Genomic DNA, 25,378 nt, shown 5'->3' with positions numbered 1-25,378 from the left:
GACGAAATCACAGCGATTCTTCCTTGAGATATGATTGGATCTTATCGCCGTCCAGCTCCTTTAGGGCACTTGCGAGTTCGTTTCTTGCTCCTACAAAGTGTGATCCTTGATTAAACCTTAGCTGCTTAACAGGTCATCGGATGGCAATGAAGCATCTTAATGCGTTTATGAAGGCATCGGTCGTCATGTCATCCAACTCTTCTATTTGTACTGCGCGAGAGCTCATGCAGGTGAATATTACTCCATATCTCTTCATATCATTGCGTCCTTCTCTGACGATAAACGGACCAAAACAATCCATCCCACAATACGTAGACTGAGGGTGGACTCTGCTCTTTCTTGGGGGAGATCAGCTATCTTTTGACCCTCAGTTGATCTCCTCTGTCGTCTACATCGCACAAATTTATGGATGTGTGAGGATACTGCAGCGGAAAGAACTACGACCCATAGTTCATTAGAACGAATCTCATTCATAATAATTCCTTTTCCTTGATGTCTCGCCTTCTTGTGAAAATGACCAATGATCAGGTCGGTGATGTGAGAACTTCTTGGTAAAATGATCGGGTGCTTCAATTCAAACGGCAAGGTGGATTTTTCTAGTCTTCCGCCAACTCGCAGCAAGCCATGATCATCAACAATGGGATCTTCAGAAGAGGACTATTCTTCATGAGCTTGCAGTTTCCTCCTTGGTTGCTGAGTCTTCTTATCTCATCTTCGAAAGCTGTGCGTTGCACCTCCTTGAAGATAAGTATTTCAGCTTCTTGTCGTTCAGCTACCGATATGATAACTGTTTTTGGCTTTTTCTTGTTTGAGAGTCTCTTTAGATATGAAACCACTTCTACTGCCTTGGCCCAGTCAGAGAATTTTGTCATACAGTCGAGGAGGCTAAATGAACTTTTGGTGACAGTTGCGAGGACGGTGGATCTAACTTCTGGGTCCCCAATCTGAATGGCAGGAATACTTTCTTCAACAAATGAAATTTCTTTCTCCCACAGAAAGGCTGGTCCACTGAAACCACTTAGACTTTATTAACTCTTGATCGCTTAGGCCCCTGGATGCGTGGTCAGCGGGGTTGCTTTTGGTGTCAATGTACCGCCTTTCCTTGGGATCTATGTTGGACCTTATCATCTGCACTCTTTTTGCTACGAATGTATGGAATCTCTTGGCCTCATTGTTGATGTACCTAAGTATTACCTTCGAGTCTGTTCAGAAGTACTGCTACTATAAGCTCCCGTCTTGGTATAGTGGTTATCTTCGATGGAGCGACGCGAGATTTTCCCGTTACCAGTGCGACATTAACGTTGTCGTCTTCATCTTTGACTCTCAGGTAGGAGCACTGTCCGTATCCGAATGTGCTAGCATCTGCAAAATTGTGTAACTCGTAGGTCTTTCCTTGACCTGTCATGTTTGGCTCAAAACATCTTGGTATTTTCAGCTCTCTTAAACCTAGAAGATCTATCTTCCATTGCTCCCACCTTGGCCTGAGTTCTTCGGGCAGTGGATGATCGCAACTGATGCTCTTCTGACATACTTCTTGAAGAATCTTCTTTGCTCTTAGGACCAAGGGGGCGAGGAATCCAAGGGGGTCATAAACAGAAGCCACGGTCGACAACACTCCTCTTCTAGTCAGGGGTTGATCCTTCAGGACGATGGAGAAACCAAAGCAGTCTAGTTCTACTGAGAACTACACCGAGAACTCTTTCTATCGGGAGCTGTTCTGACGGTAGATCTAAGTTGATATCAACTGCTCTCTCACTCTTTGGTACTGACTCGAGCACTGAACGATCATTTGAGACGAACTTGTGTAGACGAAGGCCGCCACTTTAACAAATTCCTCGAGCTCCTTGGATAAGACCTTTTGCTTGCTCCACAGATTGAACACTGTCCAGTCTGTCATCTACGTAGAAATCATGCGTCATGAACTGGGCTGCTGCTGGGTACACTTCCTTTTCTTGATTCGCCATGTACTTGAAGGCGTAACTGGCACAACCAGGCGATGAAGTCGCACCAAACAAATGCACTTTCATTCTGTACTCTTTGGGGATCTTGGTTGACATCGCCGTTTGGCCACCAGAGAAATCTAAGGTAATCTCTGTCTTCTTTGGGTACGACAAACTGATGAAACATTTTCTCCACGTCACAAGTTATGGGGTAGGGATATCGTCTGAATCTGCACAGAACACCGATCAAGCTGTTGGTCAGGTCGGGTCCGCTGAGCAAATGGTCGTTCAGAGAAGTTCCCTTGCACTTCGCTGAACTGTCAAACACCACTCTGATTTTGTTCTTCGTAAGATGACAAACACCATCATGATGCGGTATATACCACTTTACGTCTTTGTCCTGATCAACTGCTGGGGCTTCTTCGGCGTCCCCTCTGCCTAAAATGTCATTCACGAATTTGATATAATCTTCTTTATACTTTACATCTTTTAGAAATCTTCTTTTCAGGTGATCAAGTCGTGTGAGTGCAGTGAAGCGATTGTCAGGTAGTAGAGGTCGTTCTTTAAATGGTAATGGAATCTCGTAGTGTCCGTTGTCTGCTCTTTTGATGCCTTCTTCCATGATCTTTAAAAATTGCATTTCTTATTGTGAGGTCATTTTTCCAGATTTCTTCTGATGAAAGTCTGACTCGAGGACACGTATTACTTTGCCCATTGTTACGACTGGTACTTCCTTTACAGCGACTCTGTGGCAAAAGGATCTTCCATTGTTCACATTAGCAATGCCTACGATACTCCAGCCGAGATCTGTTCTGATTCCATTTGGCTCATTGGACTTGCTAGCGATAACTTCTCTTGGTGTTAGTGCTTGAGAGCAGTCGTATCCGATAAGCAGACCAACGTTGCAGTCTAACAAATCTTGCATTTCGTCTTCTATTGCTCGTAGGTGATCCCATCTCTTAGCAGTGGATTTTGTAGGTATGTGACCTTCATCGGTGGCAATCACAGTTCTTGTATATGCTGTAGGTATAGGGATCTTGAGATCGGAATTATAGCGTCTTACTTGGAGACTTGAGACCTTTTCACTGTTAACAAGTAACTATTGACTGGTGATGGTGCTCGGTAATCGAAGTTTCGTCGGCTCTGTTTCTGCGCCAAGCTCGTCACAGGTTTCCTTTACAATGAACGTAGCGTCACTCTGTGTGTCTAAGATAGCGTAGACCAGTAGTTCCTTGTCAGGTCTGGAGCTTGATAATAACCACACAGGAACTATTATTGAGGTGCTAGTAGTTGAAACACCTTGTCAAGTGTACGAAACGCTCCTGGATTCACTGTCACTTCTGTCTTCTTTCTTCTCTGGGGCACTTCGGTTTTCATGGAGATAGGTGGGAAGCTTCTTCTTGCACATAGAGCAAGTCAATCTTTTTCGACAATCTTTGGACGCACGACCTTTCTTCAGGCATCCGAAGCAGAGTCTGTTTTCTTTGACGAACTCGAGTCTTTTCTCGGGTGCTTCAGTCTTCAACTTTAAACAAGCATCTAAGTGATGATCTGCCTTCTTACAGAATGTGCATTCCATCTGTTGTCTTAGATCTCCCTTTGGCTCTTTTAAATTTTCTTCAGTTGTTTTGGCGGAGAAGATAGTCTTGTTCCCTTTGATATCTTTGTTTCTTTGTCCCTTGTGTACGTTGTCTGACATTTCTAACTCCTTCACAGCGTTGCAGAAAGAAATTAGGTTGCACACCAGATCGGCTTCGGAAGTGACAAAGGTGACAAATGCCTTGAAATCAGGATACGTTTTGTGTTCTTTCAGATGTTTATTTGCTTCTCTGTTCCATCGTGCGATGAACCAGTCCGGTAACTTGACAAGTAACTTCTGATTTTCGATGTAATCGTTTAGGACATTGAGGCCTTGTATTAGTTGCATTGCGGTTAGCACGCTTGATAGGAAATCAGCAAACTTCCTGAGGCCTTTATGATCTCTGGCACCGATCTTCGGCCATCGTTGTAACTTATCTCTGTAAGCCTTTGTTATGATGAACGAGTGACCAAACCTCTCATCTAAGATGCTCCACGCCCTTTCATACGCTTCTGAGGAGTTTTGCAGGAAGAGACCACTAATAGCTTCTCTCGCGGCTCCACCAACATATCGTTTCAAATAGTACATCTTATCACTTGACGGTAAGGCTTTTCGGTCAATTAGGGCATGGAAACAGGACTTCCAGTCTGGATACTGAATAGGTTCACCACTGAAGACAGTTGGCTCAGGTACTGGTAGGCGGCTTAAACTAATTGAGTCAGTTAACGGGTGATAATCGCGGCAGTACCGTGTGCAATTGGTGTTAAATCTTGGCAATCAGAGGACCGGCGTTAAACGACTTGACCATGTGGGAGTTGATTGCTTTCATCGAAAAAGTATGACTGATTTACTTGCTGAGAGTGCTGATTGGACTGCGGTAGCGGTCTGGGAGCATTTACGACTGTCATCGAATCTTTGATTGGTATAGGCTGAGGGAACGATGTTGGAGTTGTCTCGCGATTTGCCTGTAGAGCTGGAGGTATGTGTATGATATGATCCTCAATGGAATCCACGTCGTCTTCCGGTTGTTCGACTTCTTCATATACCATTAACTTGGCTCTTGCTATTTCTATCTGCTTCTTCACTTTAATCTGTTCCAACTCCAGTTTTCTCCGCTTGAGTTCGTTCTCAATTCTTGCTGTTTCCGCTCTGAGTTGCGCTTCCATCTTCGCTGTTTCTTCTCTGAGTTGCGCTTCCAGCGCTTCCATCTTCGCTGTTTCTTCTTTATACTTCGCTTCTTCTTGTAGAGCGTCGAACTTTGCTTGTTTCGCGGCCAATTCTGCAGCCGCATCAGCTTTCTTTAAGTCGATGGAGGATACCCTTGAAGGTCTGCTGGCTCTTAACCTTGCGGATGCTTTACTGTAGACTGACCTTTTGTCCTCACCGTTGCGTGACTGTTCTTTTCTGAAGGACTGTCGATCAATTTGATGTTGAAGAATGCGAGTCTTTGCGTCGCAGGTGTCCATAATGCAGAGGATTTCTTGTCGTGGTAGTGGTACTTGCCGAAGCTTCTCGTAGACTTTGTGGACATTTTCACAGTGAGTCTGTAGGTTGGAGATTTTTTTGTCTTTCTCCTTTTTCGATGTTGATGCTTCATTGGCCAAGAACGTTTCGATTAGCGTGACTCCTTTTTTCCATGTTTCCTAAACTCCGTTGAATTTCTTAAGTAGGCGATCTTCTTCTTTTTCTTTTTCTTTGCGGCGACATTCTTCATTATAAGCCTGACCCTTTTCAGTTAGAGTCCGCTCTCGAATACTTCGTTGTTGACTTTCGATGGAATCCGTGAGCTGATCTTTATTTTCTTTGTCGACCTATAATCTTAATGGTGTAAAGGATTGGTCCGATAGTGTTGATTCAGACGTTTATGACGGTACATACGACAACGCGATGTTTGAATGTAAAAATAGAGATATGTAGATCCAGACAGATATTAATTTGAAAAACCATAAGATCATTAATTTGAACAACCCGATTGACGATGGAGAGGCTGTCAATAAGTTAACTTTGGATTAGGTTTCATATCATGTAAATAATCATACTTACAGAAGCATATTCGTATTAAATTTCTATGATTTGTTAGAGCCATCTCGTTTTTATCTCATACAGGGTGTCACTGGTGTTGTGATAAACAGTGTTCTATCTAATTTTGTCCTTGAAACAGATCGTTTTATCACCGACTACGACCCAAAAAACGGTTTACAATTAAATACAAAGACATATCTTTACAAAATACAACCAATTTACTAAATCAAAATTCAAGTTTCACTTTCTTCATGTCTTTTCTTCATGACAAAACAAAAACCTGCGAGATAAGTTGGTCAAACACTATGAACGTTGATATAAAATGATATCCTCGATATCAGATCCCCGATAACAAATTAATAATCGACGCTCGTTCCCAAAAATATGAAACACAATTCACAAGTGACTGTCAAAACAAGCAACTTTTTCTTTAGATTTGATATGACAGCTCGCAGAATTTATGTAAAATGGCATTAAGTAACTATTCGTCTCATGTTAGTCAAACCTTTAATCTACCTGTAAACTTTCAGTCTCGTCAACTGGAAATTGATTATCAGGCGCATATGTGAATAAGATCGGTTTGACAGAACAATTTATCGATGTCAACAGCATGACCTTTCATAGGATTATGTAAGAGGAAAAAAAATGGGTCTTATCTTGTATAATTATACTAGACACTTTCAAAGTTGAACTACAAAGACAGATAAGAGCTGTTGAATCTGAAGAAAAATAAAAATATAGAATATATGGATAAGATTTTAGATTTCAACCATATATTTAATAATTTATTGAATGAAGAAGTGACAGAATTAAAAGCTTATTACACATCTTATCACAAAAAACAATGGTGCTACAAAGCAGCGTTCAAAAGATTAAGAAAATGGAAACTGCCTGGTGATATCTTAAGCGTAACATTTGCCACAGGAGGTATCGCTTCGGCAGTAGCTACATCAGGAGTCAGTTTGGTGGCTATATCAATTGTTTCCGTATTAATTCAATCATATATGAAGCATAAGGATGTAGAGAAAAAGGTTGATCAATGCAGATACGCTTTTCAAACATATGGGCGTCTTTTAAATGAAATAAAATACATTTTGGGTTATGGTGAATTTAATCTTCAAGAATATTATAGTAAACTGTAACACTATGACGATTTTATTCTTGATAATAGCCCTCTTGTTGATTCATGGGCGAAAAAATACGATAAGATTTTCATGCTTGAATAAGGTTGACTCTAAACAAACGCAATTGAGTTACAAACATACCATCAATTTAAAAGCTTCAAGAGGAACAAAGTCTTGCTTTGACGAATACATGCACCAGTCACGCTCATAAATGAAGTCTGTCTTGTTTGAAAACGTGGCTAGTTTCCGTTGACAACGGCGAACATTTATAACCACGCTTTCATTGTCTTTTTTCGACGATAAATATTTACGAACTATTGTCTTAATCAATTCAACAAACTGTACAAATCCAGCTCTGAAATGTGTTAACCTTTCCCTATCCATGTTGGTGAGAATGGGGTGAATGTGTTTCTTACGCGTAAGAAAAAAAGTAACGACTATCTGACTGTAAGAAATCATACAACTGTCTCAGCAGTTAATTTTATGCAAGACGCGTAAGCCAATTTGTGATTGGCTTAAAAATGACAGGTGCTTTCCCTAATGAGTTAATTTAAGACACGTAAGCCAATTTGTGATTGGTTAAAAAATGGCAGGGACCTTCCCTAATGTGTTACATCATCGAGTGAGGTAACGCAATTAGGGTGTTTTCCTTTTTTGACATCGATTATTATTAGCGCATTTTTACTTCTTTGAACAGCGCATTTTTACTTTATTTTCAACACATTTTCAATTATCCTTTCCGGCACATTTTTCGATTGTTTTTTCGATTGCTTTTTTAGCGCATTTTTCGATTATGATTGGTGCATTTTTCGATAAAGCTTTCAATTAATTTTTAGCGCATTTTTCGATTAAGCTTTCAATTAATTAATTGTAAAAACATTGCTTTTAAAAATTAATCGAAAAATGCGCCGAAAGGGCCAACTCCTTTACTACTGTGTTGTAAAAACAAAAAAGAAAAAAAGGTAAAAATATATTAAACAAGTGTTTTAAGAGCAAACGAACCTACCCGGTCAAAAACCACCCTAAGGGCATACCTTCGCAAACAAAAAAAAACATTACTGAGTTTGGAAGAAAATTCCATGACTCGTTCTCAGTGATATGGAATAAAACACTTTTACTTCCTTCTTGGTCCTTGTCGTGTTTCCAGACGGTAATAGCAGTTTGCTAGATGTGGCTAATTCTGCCAATATTTGAGCGACAGGGCTGGCTGCAGTAACGGCGCGTATAGGTGTGAAAATTTGATACGGCGGACGTTTGACGCACTCTCTGTTTTCTTCGATCGCGCTTCTCTTCCGACTCGGCCCTCAGCATCTCTTCCCGCAGGGCCGCTACTGTGAGCCCGGCAGTCCCCCAGGCCGCTCGATCTGACGCCATTCGATCGGAGGATTTTGGGTCGATCTTTAGATTCGTCATGGTGTCCTTGCACACGTCTTTGTAGCGCAACTTTGGTCTGCCCTGAGATCGCTGACCACTTAAGAGTTTACCAAACAAGCACTGCTTTTGGATATTTTCCCAAGGCACTTCATCCTTCTGCTCAGGATGGTTGCTACGCTAGTGATCCCTGCCATCTCGAAAACTCTACAATTGGAAACTCTGTCCAGCCGTTTGATATTTACGATCTTACGAAGAGAACGAAGATGGAATGACAGAGTGATGTGCTGAACACACATGCTTCATAAATGCGGAGTTCAGTCTTCACCCTTAGGTACTTGTTTTGCCAGGCTCTGACTATTGGTCACCTTACCGACGGTTGTAGCAGCTTTGCCGATTCCGCAGTTGATTTCATTGTCAAGAGAAAAAGTGGAGGAGACTGTAGATTCCAGATAGCAGAACGTCTGAACCACTTCGAGGGGCATTCCGTCCAGTTTCACATCAGCCGTAGTGGTCGGCACTCCTTGAGTAATGATGACAGTTTTCTTCACACTGATGACCAATGACAATGTCTTGCAGGTTTCATTTAGTCTGTTGATCATCGCCTGCAGAGTGTCTTGGCTGTGAGTAACAAGTGCTGCGTCATCAGCGAATAAAAGGTCACGTATGGTCACTTGCTGGACTTTCGTTTTCGCCCTGAGTCTCAAGAGGTTGAAGAGCGAGCCATCAGCTCTCCAGTGGAGAATACATCACCGGGGGTGTTTTGAAAAGGTACTTGAAGCAGGACAGCAAAATAGATCCCAAAGACGGTGGAAGCAAGGACACATTCCTGCCTAAAACCACTTCTTATTGCAAAGCTGTCCGATTGGAAACCGTCGTACTGAACAGCGGCTTGCATCTCATCGTGAAAGGACTCTTTGCCGACTTCAATAAGGATGGAGGACAGCCAATGGTTTTCAGCACTTTGTACAATCCTGATATGCTCACTGTGTCAAAAGCCTTGGTTAGATCAACAAAGGTGGCAAAGAGCGGCTTTTGTTGCTCACGATATTTCTCCTTCAGTTGTCGAAGAGAGAATATCATGTCAATTGTGGCTTTCGCCGTTCATTGCATATTTCAATGGTCCTTTCTAACATTCTCAGTCGTTCCACGAGGCATTTATACACTGGTGTTCAACAGTTGTCTGTAATACAGTATTTACTAAACGGATTTGTCCCAGTAATAGCATCAGCATCGGTCAGTACCAAATGCAGACTTCATGCAATATTAGTGTAATTTGTTGCTTCTCGCGTTGTCCCCTCTGCTGATTTTCAGTTTTAATACGCATGGCAAAAACAATGCGGGTATCGGTGCGAACTTTTCAGTCCATGGATGAATTCAGCTGAAGTGTCACCACCCCCTGAAATTTGAAAGCTATAGAGCAGCCTCACCTTTTAGACTTTGTTTTTTTCTGGTTCGGTTTTTCTTATTGTACTTAGTACTGTGATGTCAATAGAGATTGTGGATGAGTGTGGCCATGGAAACGTTTTAAGGTAGTTTATTTTCCCGAGGTGTTTTATATATATATCTTTGGTCTCAAATATCATGTACACGATGATAATTAAATGATATAGTGTGACCATTCAAATCAATGATCTTCAATCATCTCTCAAATAGTTTTCAAATACTTGAGACCTGCAAAACAGAATATTTGAAATAATAATTTGTATGAAATGTGGATGAAACATCATGAATTAAGATAACCGTCGCAGTGCAGATTTTTCGTTGAAAAAGAAGCTGAAAAGAAAAAGAAAAGAATAGAAGCTGCGATGGTCGTCTACAATTCAGGTGCGATTGTCCTTTTAAAACTTGTTTTGACCTTGAGAGTAAAGAACTTTAAAACAAAGGTGGCTGATGACGGTCAATTTGGTGAATTAAGAGTCGCTGTATGTGCCTGTGTTTTTTTTTTTTTGAAAAACTGTGGGTCAGTTTTACTTTATTTTTGCATGGCCCATAAAAATCTGCTATTGGACGGGGATTTGAAATGAGTTTTCCCTTGACTAATATGTTTCAATCTCTCAGATATTAGTGACAGGGTAAATTTAGAGCACCTCGGAAAAAATTATACTGCCCATGATTGTATATATCTCAGAAACACTCACACATGCAGTGATACTACTGAGGACCTCACCCTTGATGATGGAACAGAAAAGATATATTGTGTGTGTAATATATCCCAGAGCACTCAAGCATACAGTGATGCTAGGACTTCAACCTGGATGAACCAGAAAGGACATAGAACATCCTCCTAGGTTTATAATGTGCGCCTAAAAAATTTATATTGTTTGTGTTATATATCCCAGCACACTCAAGCATACAGTGATGCTAGAACTTCAACCTGGCTGAACCAGAAAGGATATAGAACATCCTCCTAGGTTAACAATGTGTGCCTAAAAATCAAATCGTTTGTGTTATAACCCCAGAAGCACTCGAGCATAGAGCAATGCTTGGACTTCACCTACGATAACCCAAAATGATAATAAAAGCTAATATTTGCTTAGGTTTTAGTGTTAATCTCTGAACAATTTCCACTGGTCACAATGATGCTAGGACTTCACCCTGGATGGACCAGAAAGGATATAGAACATCTGCCTTTTTAAGTTAATAATGTGCACTTAAAAAAATAATATGGCTTTTGTTGTATATCCCAGAAGCACTTCTGGATACAGTTTTGATTGGAGCTCAACCTGGGTCAGTCAATAAGAGCATACAGTATTTTTTTAGAATGGCCTCAAATAATCTGAAAACTTTTGATGACATTGCAGTACATGTTTGACCCAGAAGAACTCACTCACAAAAAATACCGGGATTAAACTAAAATTTCCGCCTGGTTTTACATGCAACTCAAAGATAAGCTTAATGAGCCATTATTCATAACATCTTTCCATGGATCCTTCGACGGACACTTGAAGTTAATTTAAGAGTGATACCTGAACAATTTTTCCGTCCAGAGCAAGTAATTCGTATATGTATATCTTTGAAGCAAAACGGTGAGTTGACCTTGATTTGGCTGCAGACCCTAATTAGTGATCTTTGCTGGTCTTAAGCTAGTTAAAATCGTTTGATCAGATGCAATACTAATCGTTATGTTGATTGCTTTCAAGGAACTGGGAGACGCACGACCGACACAACGCTGAATAAAGATACAGATGATAGCTTCTTCTTTGTATAACCTTCGATCTAAAACCCCGCCATTTTTATCCACGAACATTTGCCGCTTACGGATTACCTGACCTTACCTTGACATGAAATTTGCTCTGTGAAACTTACGTCTTACATTCGCACGATCGAAGAACAACAAGCTCACTTGGACACAGTTCAATTCCACTGAAGAAAGTCGAAAGTTTCCATATAGCTTGTCCACGAGAAAGTGGAAGGACGACCTACCTTTCCCGCTCATGCCACGGCGCTCTTGTTAAGATTTATTTCAATATAAAACAGTACTTAGTAATTCCACCCCGCTATGAGTGTCGTAACCGCAAGTTCCAACGGTGCAACCGCAAATCTAATACGATGACGACTCCTAAGCAGGTAATTGACGTCACCCCTTAGCAACCAGAATTGGCGAATATTTCCACATCCGGTTACCTTTAGCTCGTGATGGGGGGCCTCTGAGCCGCCAACGAGCAAGATGATAAGATAAAATGTTACTTTTCTGAAAACGTCAAGTGACTAATTACAAGAATGAGATCGAATGGAATTAAAATTTTCCCCAAGAAAGTTGTTCTCTTTTCCAAAAATATGACAATTACTTATATTAGATTGACAGTAGCACCTGGAGGGTATAAGTCAACTACACAATCTTGATTAAAATCTTTGTTGTCTCCTTAGAAATGTGCCCCTGATACTTTAATTTTCATATTGAATTTGTACAATTAAAATTGTATACATGTGGCATCCTTGGCTAAAGTAAACTCACTGGAATATAACATTACGTAGAGGATATTGATCCAGCATTCCTCGTCTTTAGAGGTCAGTTTAAGAAACAGCTAGTGTTAACTGTAAGTCATGAATGTCTACAGTACTGTTCCATAAGGATTAAGCCGTGTTTTAGTTTTTTAATGGGCTTTATATGACGCTCATTTCATTTTGAGGAGACATCAACAAAGTGCGCCACGACATGTAGCCGATTTTGTTTAAATCTGGCAAGCAAACTTCTTTAAGGGTCCTAAAAATACGAAATGGTTGCTTTTAGGATTCAATTATTTTTACTTCGGAAAATACCGAACGCAAGGCCAGTTTATCGAATCAAAGGAGTTCTTGCGAGTCAACTCTCTGTCCGTTTAAATATGAAAACTCGATAAATTAGCACACAGTTGCAATTAAAATAGCACTATCGTTCCTTTGAGCTAGAAACGACTAAGAGATTTGAAGGTACAAGTTTTTCATAAAGTTCGCTAATGTAACAGAAATTGAAACTGAGGACGATATCACCAATGTTATCTCGATTAAGAACTGGCGTTTCTTCCCAATGGTTATTTACGCATTGGGTTATTAATTCCAAAAATATAATACGATGTATGCAAAAATTTCTGCATTCTTATTAGAAGAAACCGTGTCAATAAATCCACACAGTACAGCAAATTGAAATTGGGGACAAAAAGTTTACCCCAACTCATTGGCGGACAGATTTGTGAACAGTAACAATGTTTTGATTGAAAGTTGCAACCCCTAGATGACTATCACGAAGGCGACAAGGAGGAACAAATGAAACTTTCTTAATGCCATCCGCAGTGCTTCCAACAGTGCCAAGCAGTTAATCCGACAAAATTCAACCAGCTCAAGCCGTTTCAGCCATTTTGGTCCGTTTGTGTCTGGCCCCCAGGTGCCGAGTTCTATATTTGGCCAATATTCTTTTCTTTACATATCTGCTGTCTTAGCAAGTCATGTGATCAATATGTGCTCTGAGAGTTGTAATATTAGCCATAGCTTAGTTTTGAGACATAAATAATATGCAATTGCATATCAACAAAAACATCCGTGGAGTCTCAGGGGCACTGTAATCGTCGGCAGCGGATGAAGATTACACCAGCCAAATCAATTTGTGACGTCAGCCCTTAGGAACCAGAATTGGCGAATATTTCCACATCCGGTTATCTCTGGCTCGCGATGGGGGGCCTCTGAGGCGCCAACGAACAAGGCGACAAGATAAATGTTACATTTCCGATAACGTCAAGTCACTAATTACAAGAATGAGATCAAATGGAATTAAAATTTTTCCCTAAGAAAGTTGTTCTCTTTCCCAAAACTATAACAATTCCTTATATTAGATTGACAGTAGCACCTGGAGGGTATAATTTAATTACACGATCTTGATTAAAATCTTTGTTGTCTCCTTAGAAATGTGCCCCCGATACTTTAATTTTCATATTGAATTTGTACAATTAAAATTGTATACATGTGGCATCCTTGGCTAAAGTAAACTCACTGGAATATAACATTACGTAGAGGATATTGATCCAGCATTCCTCGTCTTTAGAGGTCAGTTTAAGAAACAACTAGTGTTAACTGTACGTCATGAATGTCTACAGTACTGTTCCATAAGGGTTAAGCCGTGTTTTAAATTTTTTTAAGTGGCTTTATATGACGCTCATTTCATTTTGAGGAGACATCAACATAGTGCGCCACGACATGCAGCAGATTTTGTTGAAATCTGGCATGCAAACTCCTTTAAGGGTCCTAAATACGAAATGATTGCTTTTAGGGTTCAATTATTTTTACTTCGGAAAATACCGAAAGGAGGCCAGTTTATCGAATCAAAGGAGTTCTTGCGAGTCAACTCTCTGCCGCTTAAATATGGAAACTCGGTAAACTGGCACGCAGTTGTTATTTTAATTTAAAAAATAGAACTATCCTTCCTTTGAGCCAGCAACGACTAAGAGATTTGAAGGTATGTTTTTCATAAAGTTCGTTAATGTAACAGAAATTGAAACTGAGGACGATATCACCAATGTTATCTCGATTATGAACTAACGTTTCTTCCCAATGGTTATTTATGCATTGGGTTATTAATTCTATAAAATAATATGATACGATGTATGCAAAAATTTCTGCATTCTTATTAAAAGAAACCATGTCAAAAAATCCAAACAGTACAGCAAATTGTAATTGGGGACAAAAAGTTTACCCCAACTCATTGGCGGACAGATTTGTAAACAGTAACAATGTTTTGATTCAAAGTTGCAACCCCTAGACGATTATCACGAAGGAGACAAGGAGGAACAAATGGAACTTTCTTAACGCCATCCGCAGTGCTTCCGACAGTGCCAGCGAGTTAATCCGACAAAATTCAACCAGCTCAAGTCGTTTCAGCCATTTTGGTCCGTTTGTGTCTGGCCCCCAGCTGCCGAGTTCTATATCTGGCCAATATTCTTTTCTTTACAGATCTTCTGTTTTAGAAAGTCATGCGATCAATTTAAGCTCTGAGAGTTGTAACATTAGCTATGGATTAGTTTTTAGACATACTGATAATATGCAATTGCATATCAACAAAAACATCCGTGGAGTCTCAGGGGCACTTTAATCGTCGGCAGAGGACGAAGATTACACCAGCCAAATCAGTGTGTGCGGAAATGCCCCTTAGAACCTTCTCCGGACTCGTCGTAAGGTTTTCTCAGTTTCTCGGCCCCAATCTCCCATGACATTTCTGGCATTGTATTGTTTCATGCTAGTCGATGAGTAATTTCCATTGTATACTTTCAAGCCTTTTTACACGCCACTGTTTTTACCAACTGATCACAACGCACCTAGTTGTTTACGTTTCCTTATTGTCTAACCATTTTCGTTCTCTTCTTCAGGTCATGGTTTTGGTAAGGATAAAATTTCTTTTATCGCTATGTTCTCTTTTGACTGTGGCCACTATTGTGATTTTCCACAACTGGTCAAACCTGCTAAATAAAAAGCCAAAAGTCAAAGGTCTTCGGGAGACATCGAGTCCTGAAGTGACAGGCCTTCTGAATACGCTAATACAAACAGCAAAAGGCGGTCTGAATATGCTGCAACCAAAAGTAAAGGGTCCTTCAACGATGACACCAATTCCGAACTCGTCATGGACGCCCAAGGTAGCAAATGTTCCGAGATAACTAGACACAAACACTGATCACTAGATCACTGTGCTCAATTACAATACAACCTTGAAATAATGTGGTCTTTGGAGACTGGAAGTGCTTAGAACTATTTGGAATCAGTCTCTAAATTAATTCTTTAACAGATGGCATACTCCTGAAATTAAAAAGATGGTCGAATGCTTCGATCCTGACTTTCTCAAAGTTTACTTAATCACGGGCTAGACTTATGTATGGAGTTGATTTTGGAATCTCCTAATCACTGTGGTTGTTCTATTGCTTCAACCATCTTTATCAGATCACGCCTGTTTCTAGCTTCTCAAACGTTTTCCTTCTTATCTAATTACATGCGATCTTGGTACATTAGTTACCATGGGAAGAAGCGCGGGTGTCAATATTTTTTGTCCAGGTTTTCTGAATCGCAGAGGTCCTCCTGTATTAAATGGTGGCAAATCTTTGATATGATGATCATAGTACTATATTACTGAATTCTTCCAAAGCAAACAATGACCTTCGATGTTAAACATGCGATAGCTAAATGAACTGTTTCAAACCTTTTAAATCCGGTTCAAATATACAGAGGTAGAGAAAAACATAACCGCTCTTAAACACATACTCGTGCAAGCTAAACAACCTATAAAGGCTAAAACATGCGCGAGGAAGTCGAGCAGTATGGTCACTCTTTATTTAAACGTTTGAGTACCATCGGAAGGATCACTTTGAGGATTGCAGTGATTTGCTAATGAAATATGTAGAAAGGGATTTGACTCGGTTAAGCTGAAACTTGTGCTAGCTTTGGAGGGAGTTTTACTAAAAAAATTGAAATTGTCTAGATTTCCAAGAGTTCCTTCAAGTCCTTTAGGTATCTTTCTTTCGCAACGATTTTGATTTTGTGATTTTACCCCCACAAGTTGCACATGGTGAATGACTTGGTCAAGAACGCATTCCCTGATGTTCGCCAAGTCATAATTTAATGCTACGGACTCTATAGAGTGACTGGGTCAAGATTGAAAGTATCACATAGATTTGATACTTTCAATCTTGACCCAGCCGCAAAAACTTTGATCAACGAAGTCCATAAGCTGCTGAGATTGTATTTAACCTTGTACGTAACCTCCGATACTGATTGGAGCGAAGTTTTTCCTCTCTAAGCCGTCTCAAAACGTATTTGAGAAACACAATGAAACAATATCGGTTGAACAGCTGTATCCTTGTTTACTGCCATAAGACATTGGCTGACAAAATCGACCCAAATGTGATCGCCAAGACGGTCGCAAGGGTAAACGACCACAGGAAGACATAGTTTGTAAAATTTATTGGCTAAAAAAAGGACACATAGTTACTATGAACTCGCGGTTTAATTATCCCATTAACACGCACCCAGAGGTACGAAACAGCGAACATAGTATAGTAGAATTATAGTATTGAAACTATACAGAAGCCGTGACTAATTCAGGTTTTTATATGTTTTCTTTCTTAGATGCATCAATGGTTTTATTCATCCGAGGAGAAGGTATAACGTGAATTAATAATTAACTTATATGTATGACCGCCCTGAATTGCCATGCGTTCACGGCTTGTTTAAACCGGAGTTGAGCGGTATTCTATCTTTGAACGGTGACGTCACTTGTTTCTCTCCCAGTCCTGCGAACACAATGGAATCCTTTACACTTAATATTAAAATTATCATTGTTTTATTTCTGTAAATTGTTTTGTCGCTTAAAATTGGTTTAGCAATTTTTTTCTTTCTAATAGTTGAAAGGTTTTCACCTTTAGCTGTTAGTAGAGCCAGCCTCACAGGCATCAATTTTTTTTCGCATAATTCCCTGTGGGGGAGCGCGAAAGTGTGGAAGCGCGAGAGTCGAAGGTCGGGAGAAGGAAGATAAAAGAGTGCCCGATACAATTACTGCGCGAGTCGTCTGCCGCCCTCCGTTGCTTACGCGGTGTTATCTTGTGTCATGCTTTAATATAATAGATTTTACCTGAAATGAACACAGTATGGAAAGCGCGAAGGCTTCAACATCTTAAATGCTTCAGCTTCATTCAACGCGAGCGTGAAAAACTTCAGCGCGAACGTCGACATTATCACGCTGTCAGTTAAACTTACCAGATTGCTACTGTGTGAACTTCATCGACTACCAAAACCTTCGTCTTCACCCTGCCGGAAGATTGCCACACCGTAACGCCTTTCTCCATCGATCACTCAGCCATTGTTCAGCACTGCCGTAAACAATCTCGACTTTCCCTGTCTGCATTCACCGGTTGACCTCGACATCGCGCAGAATGCCTATTGTTCTCGGGACATTTACTTCCAGTTCAACAAAGTTCGTAGATCTGTCATATTACGCGCAATCATGCAGAGACTCTATGAAAGCGCTTCAGCCATTGGTTGCCAAGAATGCACGACGAAGCTCATTAATATGTTGTAGGTGGCAAACTAAACAATGAATGCAGCACGCTATTGTTTTCTCCTTTTAGCTCTTTTGTTTCGCAAAATCGCGAATATGCGCATATTTCACAGTGAACGTTCAAATCCAGAGAACACATACACTTTGCCTTATTTTGCTGGAATTTTGTTCAAAAGTTAAACCACAGAAAGAAAGATGAAATTTTCCATTTATTTTAGCGCGTGCGAGATCCCGATTATGTCGTAAATAAACTCGCTGCGAGGTGAGCAAAATTGAGCGCGGAAGCCAGAACACTCGTTGCTGATTGTAATGTTTTGCTTCTCCGTTCTAAAGATGTTAGCTCATATATTGACCCCCAAGAGCAATTTCACCAAAATGGCGATTGCGTGCCCAGCAGACTCCTCGAACTGGTGACCAAGCGGCTTGACACTCACTTGAAGGAAGTCGAACACTGTCGCCGGCTTCCCACAAATTGGCAGGTGGAACGTCGGAATGTTTTCGTCAACAAATGGAGGAACCATGTGAATTTTTAAAGGGTGGATCGGGTTTTCGAAGAGCTCTGAAAAGAGCTCCTGGTCCGTAACATTTTCTTTTTTTAAGATTTGGTCGGCAGATGCAATGAACCAGCTGACGCAACGCGATCAGTTTAAAAGTTCGCGGCTTCTCTGTGCCATTTTACAATTGAGTGATTTTCTTGAACGGGCATTGTTTCAGTCTTGGCTACCATTGTTATTCAGTCGTGGACTTAAACAATAGCCCACTCGCCCAAAGTGCGCCATTTTCAAAATCAGCAGCTACTAGCAGTCTTCAAGTCGAAAAGAACAGTGGTTCTCGTTTACCGATTTTGAAAATTAAAACGGATTCTGTTCTAGAAAGGCCCCATCTTTCTTTTACCGCGCGTCAAAATATGAAAGCTGGTGAAAATGTTCAGAAAATCGCTGTCAAAAGTGGCGTCCATACTGAAAACGACCGATTTTTCCGAATTTTCGAGTTTAAAAAAACTGTCTTTATACTTCCTTATATTCCTTCGTTTAAGGCTTAAAGTGTTCATACATCATTGCTTTCCAAAAAGCCGTGCGTCAAAGCTAAGATTACGACTTCTGAAAAACGGAAAAGCATGTTTCACTAGCCCTACTTGACCAATTTGGGCCCTTTCTCTTCTAATTCAGGGCCATTCAAAGCGCGCTCGCATTCAAATTTGCCGCTTTGATGACTATGAATAATTAATGATGTCCAGGCATTCTGCGCGATGACAGATTCCTCAATTGTGAAAGAGCGAGTGACTCCACAATCCGCCTTTTTAATAATTTCAACTTGTTTTCGTATGTACTAGAGGGGGCCCACAACAGATGTTTTGAAACCACTAGAAGAATGCAATTTTTCATCACTTTTGGAATCAACTAATCTATGACACTCTTGCCAAATCCCTTTCGAATAACGGATAAAAGATCTGTTGTTCTAGGCAAACTTGCATTCTGTCTGGTCATCCTTTCATGATTTGTGGATGAAGCCTTCAAGAGACGAAGTAAGCTCAGCGGAAAATTCGGTGTTCGCTTCTCCCTCGACGGCCACCATATAGCTTCTTGTTTTGAAATTACACCGGTAGTCAAACATGCAATCATGTAACCAATTGGAGCATGACTCAAAGAATCTTTTGTTTTTGCTTATTTTGGACCAATTATAGACAAAAGTCCAGATTCTGGATTGGCGTGAGACGACTTGCCCAGTAATAGTATCAGGAGTGCTTTTTTTCTTTGTTCTTCCGACCGCTGACTCTCGCGCTGCCACACTTTCGCGCTCCCCCGAAAAAAAAAGAACGCCTGATCTTAGGTTATGTCAACAGTTCATATCTCGGTGCTTCCTCCTCGTCTTTGAAATTATTCTCGCGAAGCAAGTTGACCTAAATTGGACTAACTTGTCGTTTTATTTCCGGAAGGAGACAAAGTGGAAACGATGCAAAAGGCTTATATCTGGCGAAAAAAAACTGAACAGACCTTTTGTCCCACCGAATGACTCGGAAATCCTTAACATCTACAAGCCAGATCAGGAGTGCGCCCATGTTTTACAGGGTCGTTTTGGTCACCCTCCTGTCACAAAAGAAGAGATGCAGCTGCCAATTGCTTATGCTTTTACAATATACAAGGGTGCACGTCTGTTTGAGCGCATTCTCCAGGCCATCTACATGCCTAACAATGTTTACTGCATTCACATCGACAAGAAATCCCCAGAGGTCTTCCGTAGAGCCATACAAGCTATGATACGTTGTCTGTCAAACGTTTTCATCTCAGTAAACAGTACTGACGTTGTCTGGGGGCATTTTAGTGTGGTTCAGGCCCAACTCAATTGTATGGAGGAGCTTTTACAGTCACCAGTTAAATGGAAATATTACATTAGTTTGGTTGGACAGGATTTTCCACTTTACGATAATAAGCAAATTGTACAAGCCTTGCAAAGTCTTAACAACTTTAACAGCATAGACAGTGTTCCGCTGCGTCGTGGTGAAAAGAAGCGGACTAAGTTAGCCTATCTTTTAAAAGGAAAACATTTTTTTAAAGATAAGCAAAAACCACCACCACCGCAAAACATTTCAATCTTTAAAGGATCTACACACATTATAGCAATAAGAGAATTTGTTGACTTTGTACTTCACAGCAAGATAGGAAGGGATTTCACTGAATTCTTAAAAGACACTCTTATCCCGGATGAAACGCTGTACGCATCTCTACAACAGCATCCGCTGGCCCCAGGTGGTATCCATGGTAAACAACCAGAGTGGATACCACGTGCTTTATACTGGCGTTCTGTGAACACTGGTCACATTTGTCATGGGGGATGGGTACGACGTTTATGTTGGATCACTTTTAAGGACTTGCAGTGGGCTCTGGGAGAAGAAAAGAAAGATAAACTGTTTGTTCACAAAATCCCGTTCAACTTTAACGACGATTTAATAGAATGTATTCTTGTTGCGAGACAAGGGAGAAAATACTCTACGTCTGTGTGGAATCGAAACGAAAGTACAAACAGCTAAGAAATCCGCACAGACATTCCTTTTTCCGTATATTAACGGCTAGGAATTTCACATTCTCGTCAGATTTAATTTTCAGAAGAGAGAAAGGAAACGGTTTTAATCCACAATCTTATTACACTTGTATTGTCTTTTTTATCAGGGATATTTTGAAATATTACTTTTAAATATTTATCTTCAGACGGTGCCAAAGGTTGCTTTAACAATCAAGATTTTGGAAGGCGACTATGTTGTCGCCTATTTAAGTAATCTTTCATGGACTTATTTCAAAAGCAAAATGTCCTCGAATATATAGTTTGCTCGATCATTTGCTATTTTCAGTTGAATTTATTCAATAGCCCCTGCCAATTCAGTATAAAATTCCTTAAAAGCTGCAACATTTTGCACAAGATTAAATTGCTTGTACTTTCTTAATTCCACCGTAGAAAGATGGATGTAGTAGCTGCTACCTTTGCAATTCGTAATTACGATTTTAATTGCAAGATTTTAGAATTTTGATAATTATGAATAGAGTTTTAGTAGTTGGTAATTGGTCGTTTTTTATTTTAGATTGTATTTTAGAAAGTTGGAATCCCCTCTGCTAGATTGTTGCTTGACACGTTAATAATTAAGTCATTACTAATAATTATTAGAAGGGTATAATCCAAATGAGCTCAAAGAAGTTGAAAGCATGCGGCAACTTTTATAGCCCTGCTTGTCCAAATCACAGTTGGTTTTTCAAGCAATCAAATCTGACGTTACTAGACGTTACTAACTAAGCCAGTTATTTCATGATATGATGAACGAAAGGAACTTGCTAGGGTTTTGTTTAGTAAGGCCCTCATTAAGAACACGATTTCTTGCTTAAAAATTCACATAATGAAGGCACTGTCTCCTGTGTATTTGATTGCTACAGTTTATTTCGAGATCATTAATCACGCAGACGAGAATATCAACCCGTTCTGCACAATTCGGCTGATACACTTGTAATAATGTATTACAAGAGTATGATTCAAATGAGCTTAAAGGAGTTGAAAATATGGGGCAACTGATATAGCCCTGCTTCTTCAAATAACAGTGGTTTTTCAAGCAATGAAACTGGCGTTACTATACGGGCTAAAAGCCTGAACTAAGCCAGTTATTTCAGAATATGATGAATGAAAAGAACTTGCTTGGGTTTTGTTTTAAGGCACTCAATAAGAACACGATTTCTTGTCTAAAATTAACCTTGTTAAGGCACTGTCTCTTGTGTATTTGATTGCAACAGTAATAATCTGTTACAAGAGTATAATCCAAATGAGCTTAAAGGAGTATGGCCCTGCTTGTCTTAATCACAGTTGTTTTTTCAAGCAATGAAACTGACGTTACTAGACGGGCTGAAAGCTTGAACTAAGCCAGTTATTTCAGGATATGATGAAGGAAAGGAACTTGCTAGGGTTTTGTTTTAGGGCACTCATTGAGAACACGATTTCTTGCCTAAAAATGCACTTTGTTCAGGCACTGTCTCTCGTGTATTTGATTGCTACAGTTTATTTCGAGATGATTAAACACATAAAGGAGAATATCAACCCGTTCTGTTCAATTCGGCTGATACACTTGTAATAATCTATTACGAGAGTATAATAGGCCTTATCACGGTTTTCGACGCCATTTTGACGAGTGGGCAAACACGCTTGAAATAACAGTGTTTGTATGGAAATCCGATGTCAAATAATTTTAGTAAAACATCGCTTCCGAAAACTTCATGAATTGGAAACTTTTGGCACTAGGAAAAGGATTTTAAGAAAAAAAATTGAAGGGATGTAGCTATGCCAGAAAGCGTCCAGTCGTGTTTTGAACTTTCCATACATTTTTTCGGTATAGCGAAGCAGCCGTAAACTGCTACTAAAAATAGTTTGCAGAAAAAAAAATACAGACAAATGTATGGAAAGTTCAAAACACAACTGGACGCTTTCTGGCACAGCTGCATCCCTCCAATTTTTTTCTTAAAATCCTTTTCCTAGTGCCAAAAGTTTCCAACTCATGACTTTTTCAGAAGCAATGTTTTGCTAAAATTATTTGACATCGGATTTCCATACAAACACTGTTATTTCAAGGGTGTTTGCTTACTCGTCAAAATGGCGTCGAAAACCGTGATAAGGCCTATCCAAATGAGTTTAAAGAAGTTTTAAACATGGGGAAACTGTTATGGCCCTGCTTGTCTAAATAACAGTTGTTTTTCAAGCAATGAAACTGACGTTACAAGACGGGCTGAAAGCCTGAACTAAGCCTGCCCAGTTATTTCAGGATATGATGAACGAAAGGAACTTGCTAGGGTTTGTTTTAAGGCACTCATTAAGAACACGATTTCTTGACTAAAAATACACCTTGTTTATAATTAGGCGCTGTCTCTTGTGTATTTGATTGCTACAGTTTATTTCGAGATGATTAATCACATGAGAATATCAACCCGTTCTGTACAATTCGGCTGATACACTTGTAATAATTATTACAAGAGTATAATCCAAATCAATAATTTTGTTTCTTGGTATTTCGAAGGGTTGGAGGTTGAACCTCTAGACAGGGCCTCCTTGTGCAAACCTTTATTTAGTACCCCTCCCCCAGACTTGCTGATCCGGAACTAGTCAAATTCGCACGTGATCATTTGTAATCAGATTTCTCGGATAGATTCTTGTTTTGAGTGAGACTCTCGAAGGAACTCTGGAACATTACTTCTAAATGTAGCGGAATTTATCTTGTGCGTCGTGAGTAGCGGAATTCTTTCTCAGGGAATGTTATCATGTAATCTTCGAGTTTATCAAGTATTAAAGAGTTTTGTCAAATACAACACTTGCAATGTTCAAACTATACTCAGTTGTCTGATTCTCAAATGCCACCGAACAAACCTATGACATACCGTGTAGCATGAAATTTTGCGGGTTCTAATTTTTGCGGCTTTTGCGGATTGACCTCGATCTGCAAAAATTAACTCCCTTCAGTCAAATTAAAAACTCCGCTTTTAACAAACTTGTGTCACTGGGGCGATATACATTGGATAAGAATATTAACAAGAATATTAACAATATAATAACAAGAATATTAACATGATTTTCCTTTGGAAAAAGCAACCAGAGCTTAGATACATATGGTAATCTGTATCTTGTTTGTATTATTAAACCGTGTTAATGAAACGGTGTTTTGTTGTGCATGGTAGGAGTAGGCTTTTTTATTTGTTTTTTTTTTTTGTTGTTGTTCAGTCCCTTTGCGCAGTAAGGTATTACAGTGATATTTACTTCTCAAATATGTAAGTAGAGTGGACTGTGACTCAACATACCGTACAATAAAAGTTGAAAATATCAGAAAGTTTCTTCCACTTAAATTTTCTGCTGCTTGAACAGAGAATCGCAAAAATTAGCTCCCGACAGAAATTTCAGTCATATAGAACTGCTAAAATTTATTCCTGCAAACCACAAAAAATCGCCAATCCGAAAAATAAAACTCCGGCAAAATTTTCGAGCTACACGGTAGGCAGATGTACTATCTGGGATATTGTTCCAGCTAGGATACAATGGAGTAAATCAATATATGTTCCATAATAATTACTGATCTCCATAAAATTCTATTGTTCTCTCTCTGCATTAAATCAACGATTGTAGTCCAACACCCCTGCAATTACTGATTCTTTTGACATGCCAACAATAAAAATATTTAAGTTATAAAGCATTCAAAAACTCATTAGTAATTATTCATAAGCCCATTGACTTGTCAAATGGTCGATAAAACATCACGTGCAGTGGTTTTAAAACCCGATAAAACCTACTCCTTATTAGTATGCGGTGTTTAACGTTTTTATCGTATGCTAATTTCCAACGTTCATTGTTATGAACTCTATTGACACACGCTTTTCCAGGAATGTTTTTGAAGCCGTTGGAAAAACTCGCAGCACGTGTTTACTCAGGTCTAAAACCACACGGCTGCACCTCGTTGTTTAAGATCCCGATAAAACACTGCTACTCGTGGTTTCAGCATTACGTAAAACACTAGTAAAATCTATCTAAGAGTTCATTAGATTCCGAAACGGCAGACAGCATGAAGCATTCATGTGAAGGTGCAAGGCAATTTTTTCTCCTGGTTATCAGTGGTATGTTGCAGGGAAGTCTAAAGACCAATCTAGACAGTATGGCTTTGTTGTATGCATTAACAACTTAATGACAAGCTTGCAATTTGAATTGTTTTGTAGGATTTGCATTGTTGAATTACGAGAGTTGCGTATGTTTTTAGCATGACACGAGCAGCACGCGCTACAGATATCACATGCGACAGTCATAAACAAAGTCATATGTATGTGATTATGGTATGCATGCATACATACATGCACAGTGTATGTATGTACCATCTAGATCAGCATTAAGCCTTCACTGGGAGGTGTTTTCTTTAAGGTAGGTTGAAATATATGCGCTAAATTTGCAGTTTTCTTTAAAACGAGTTTTGTCAACGATTGTATTCCTAGAAATTTCAAGTTTTTGGAGGATATGCTTTGCTTAGAAACGTCCCATACATTAATTCACGTGTAACTCACGAAAGTGGATTTTTTGAAACCCTTAAAGTTGATTTCAATTGACGCCTAAAGAAAAGTTATGGGCAAGAATCAGTATGGACAGGTCGCTGTACTCTAAGGGGGCAATACACCTAAATTTGAATGAAATTTGAAGAGGTTTTAAGAAGGGATAGAGGAAAGAAAATGATTTTTGAACACTAACAGACAGTTGATACCCACGCAAGAGCACCCCAGGTTGCTAAGGAATGTCTATTAATTATTAACTACAAATTCCAATTTTAAAACTTCAC

General features: G+C 39.7%; 1 protein-coding gene across 2 annotated transcripts; it reads left to right on the top strand.

Moving 5' to 3' along the window:
- Positions 1–13,475: 13,475 nt before the first annotated feature.
- LOC146459963 (beta-1,3-galactosyl-O-glycosyl-glycoprotein beta-1,6-N-acetylglucosaminyltransferase 3-like) lies at positions 13,476–23,512 on the top strand. Of its 2 annotated transcripts, XM_085088796.1 has the most exons (4): positions 13,476–13,556; positions 14,873–15,136; positions 16,620–16,652; positions 19,484–23,512. In XM_085088796.1, the coding sequence occupies exons 2-4, from the start codon at positions 14,876–14,878 to the stop codon at positions 20,573–20,575; spliced, it is 1,386 nt and encodes a 461-aa protein (XP_084944922.1). In that variant the 5' UTR covers positions 13,476–13,556; positions 14,873–14,875; the 3' UTR covers positions 20,576–23,512. The 2 variants fall into 2 exon arrangements, with proteins under 2 accessions (XP_084944922.1, XP_084944924.1); XM_085088798.1 differs by lacking the exons at positions 13,476–13,556; positions 16,620–16,652 and having other exon boundaries at positions 14,796–15,136.
- Positions 23,513–25,378: the final 1,866 nt, after the last annotated feature.

Source organism: Pavona decussata, unplaced genomic scaffold (assembly GCF_977016875.1).
Source record: "Pavona decussata unplaced genomic scaffold, jaPavDecu1.1 SCAFFOLD_215, whole genome shotgun sequence".
NCBI classification, from domain to species: Eukaryota; Metazoa; Cnidaria; class Anthozoa; order Scleractinia; family Agariciidae; genus Pavona; species Pavona decussata.
Note: the sequence above shows the minus strand (reverse complement) of the source record. Positions and strands in the feature narration are given on the sequence as shown.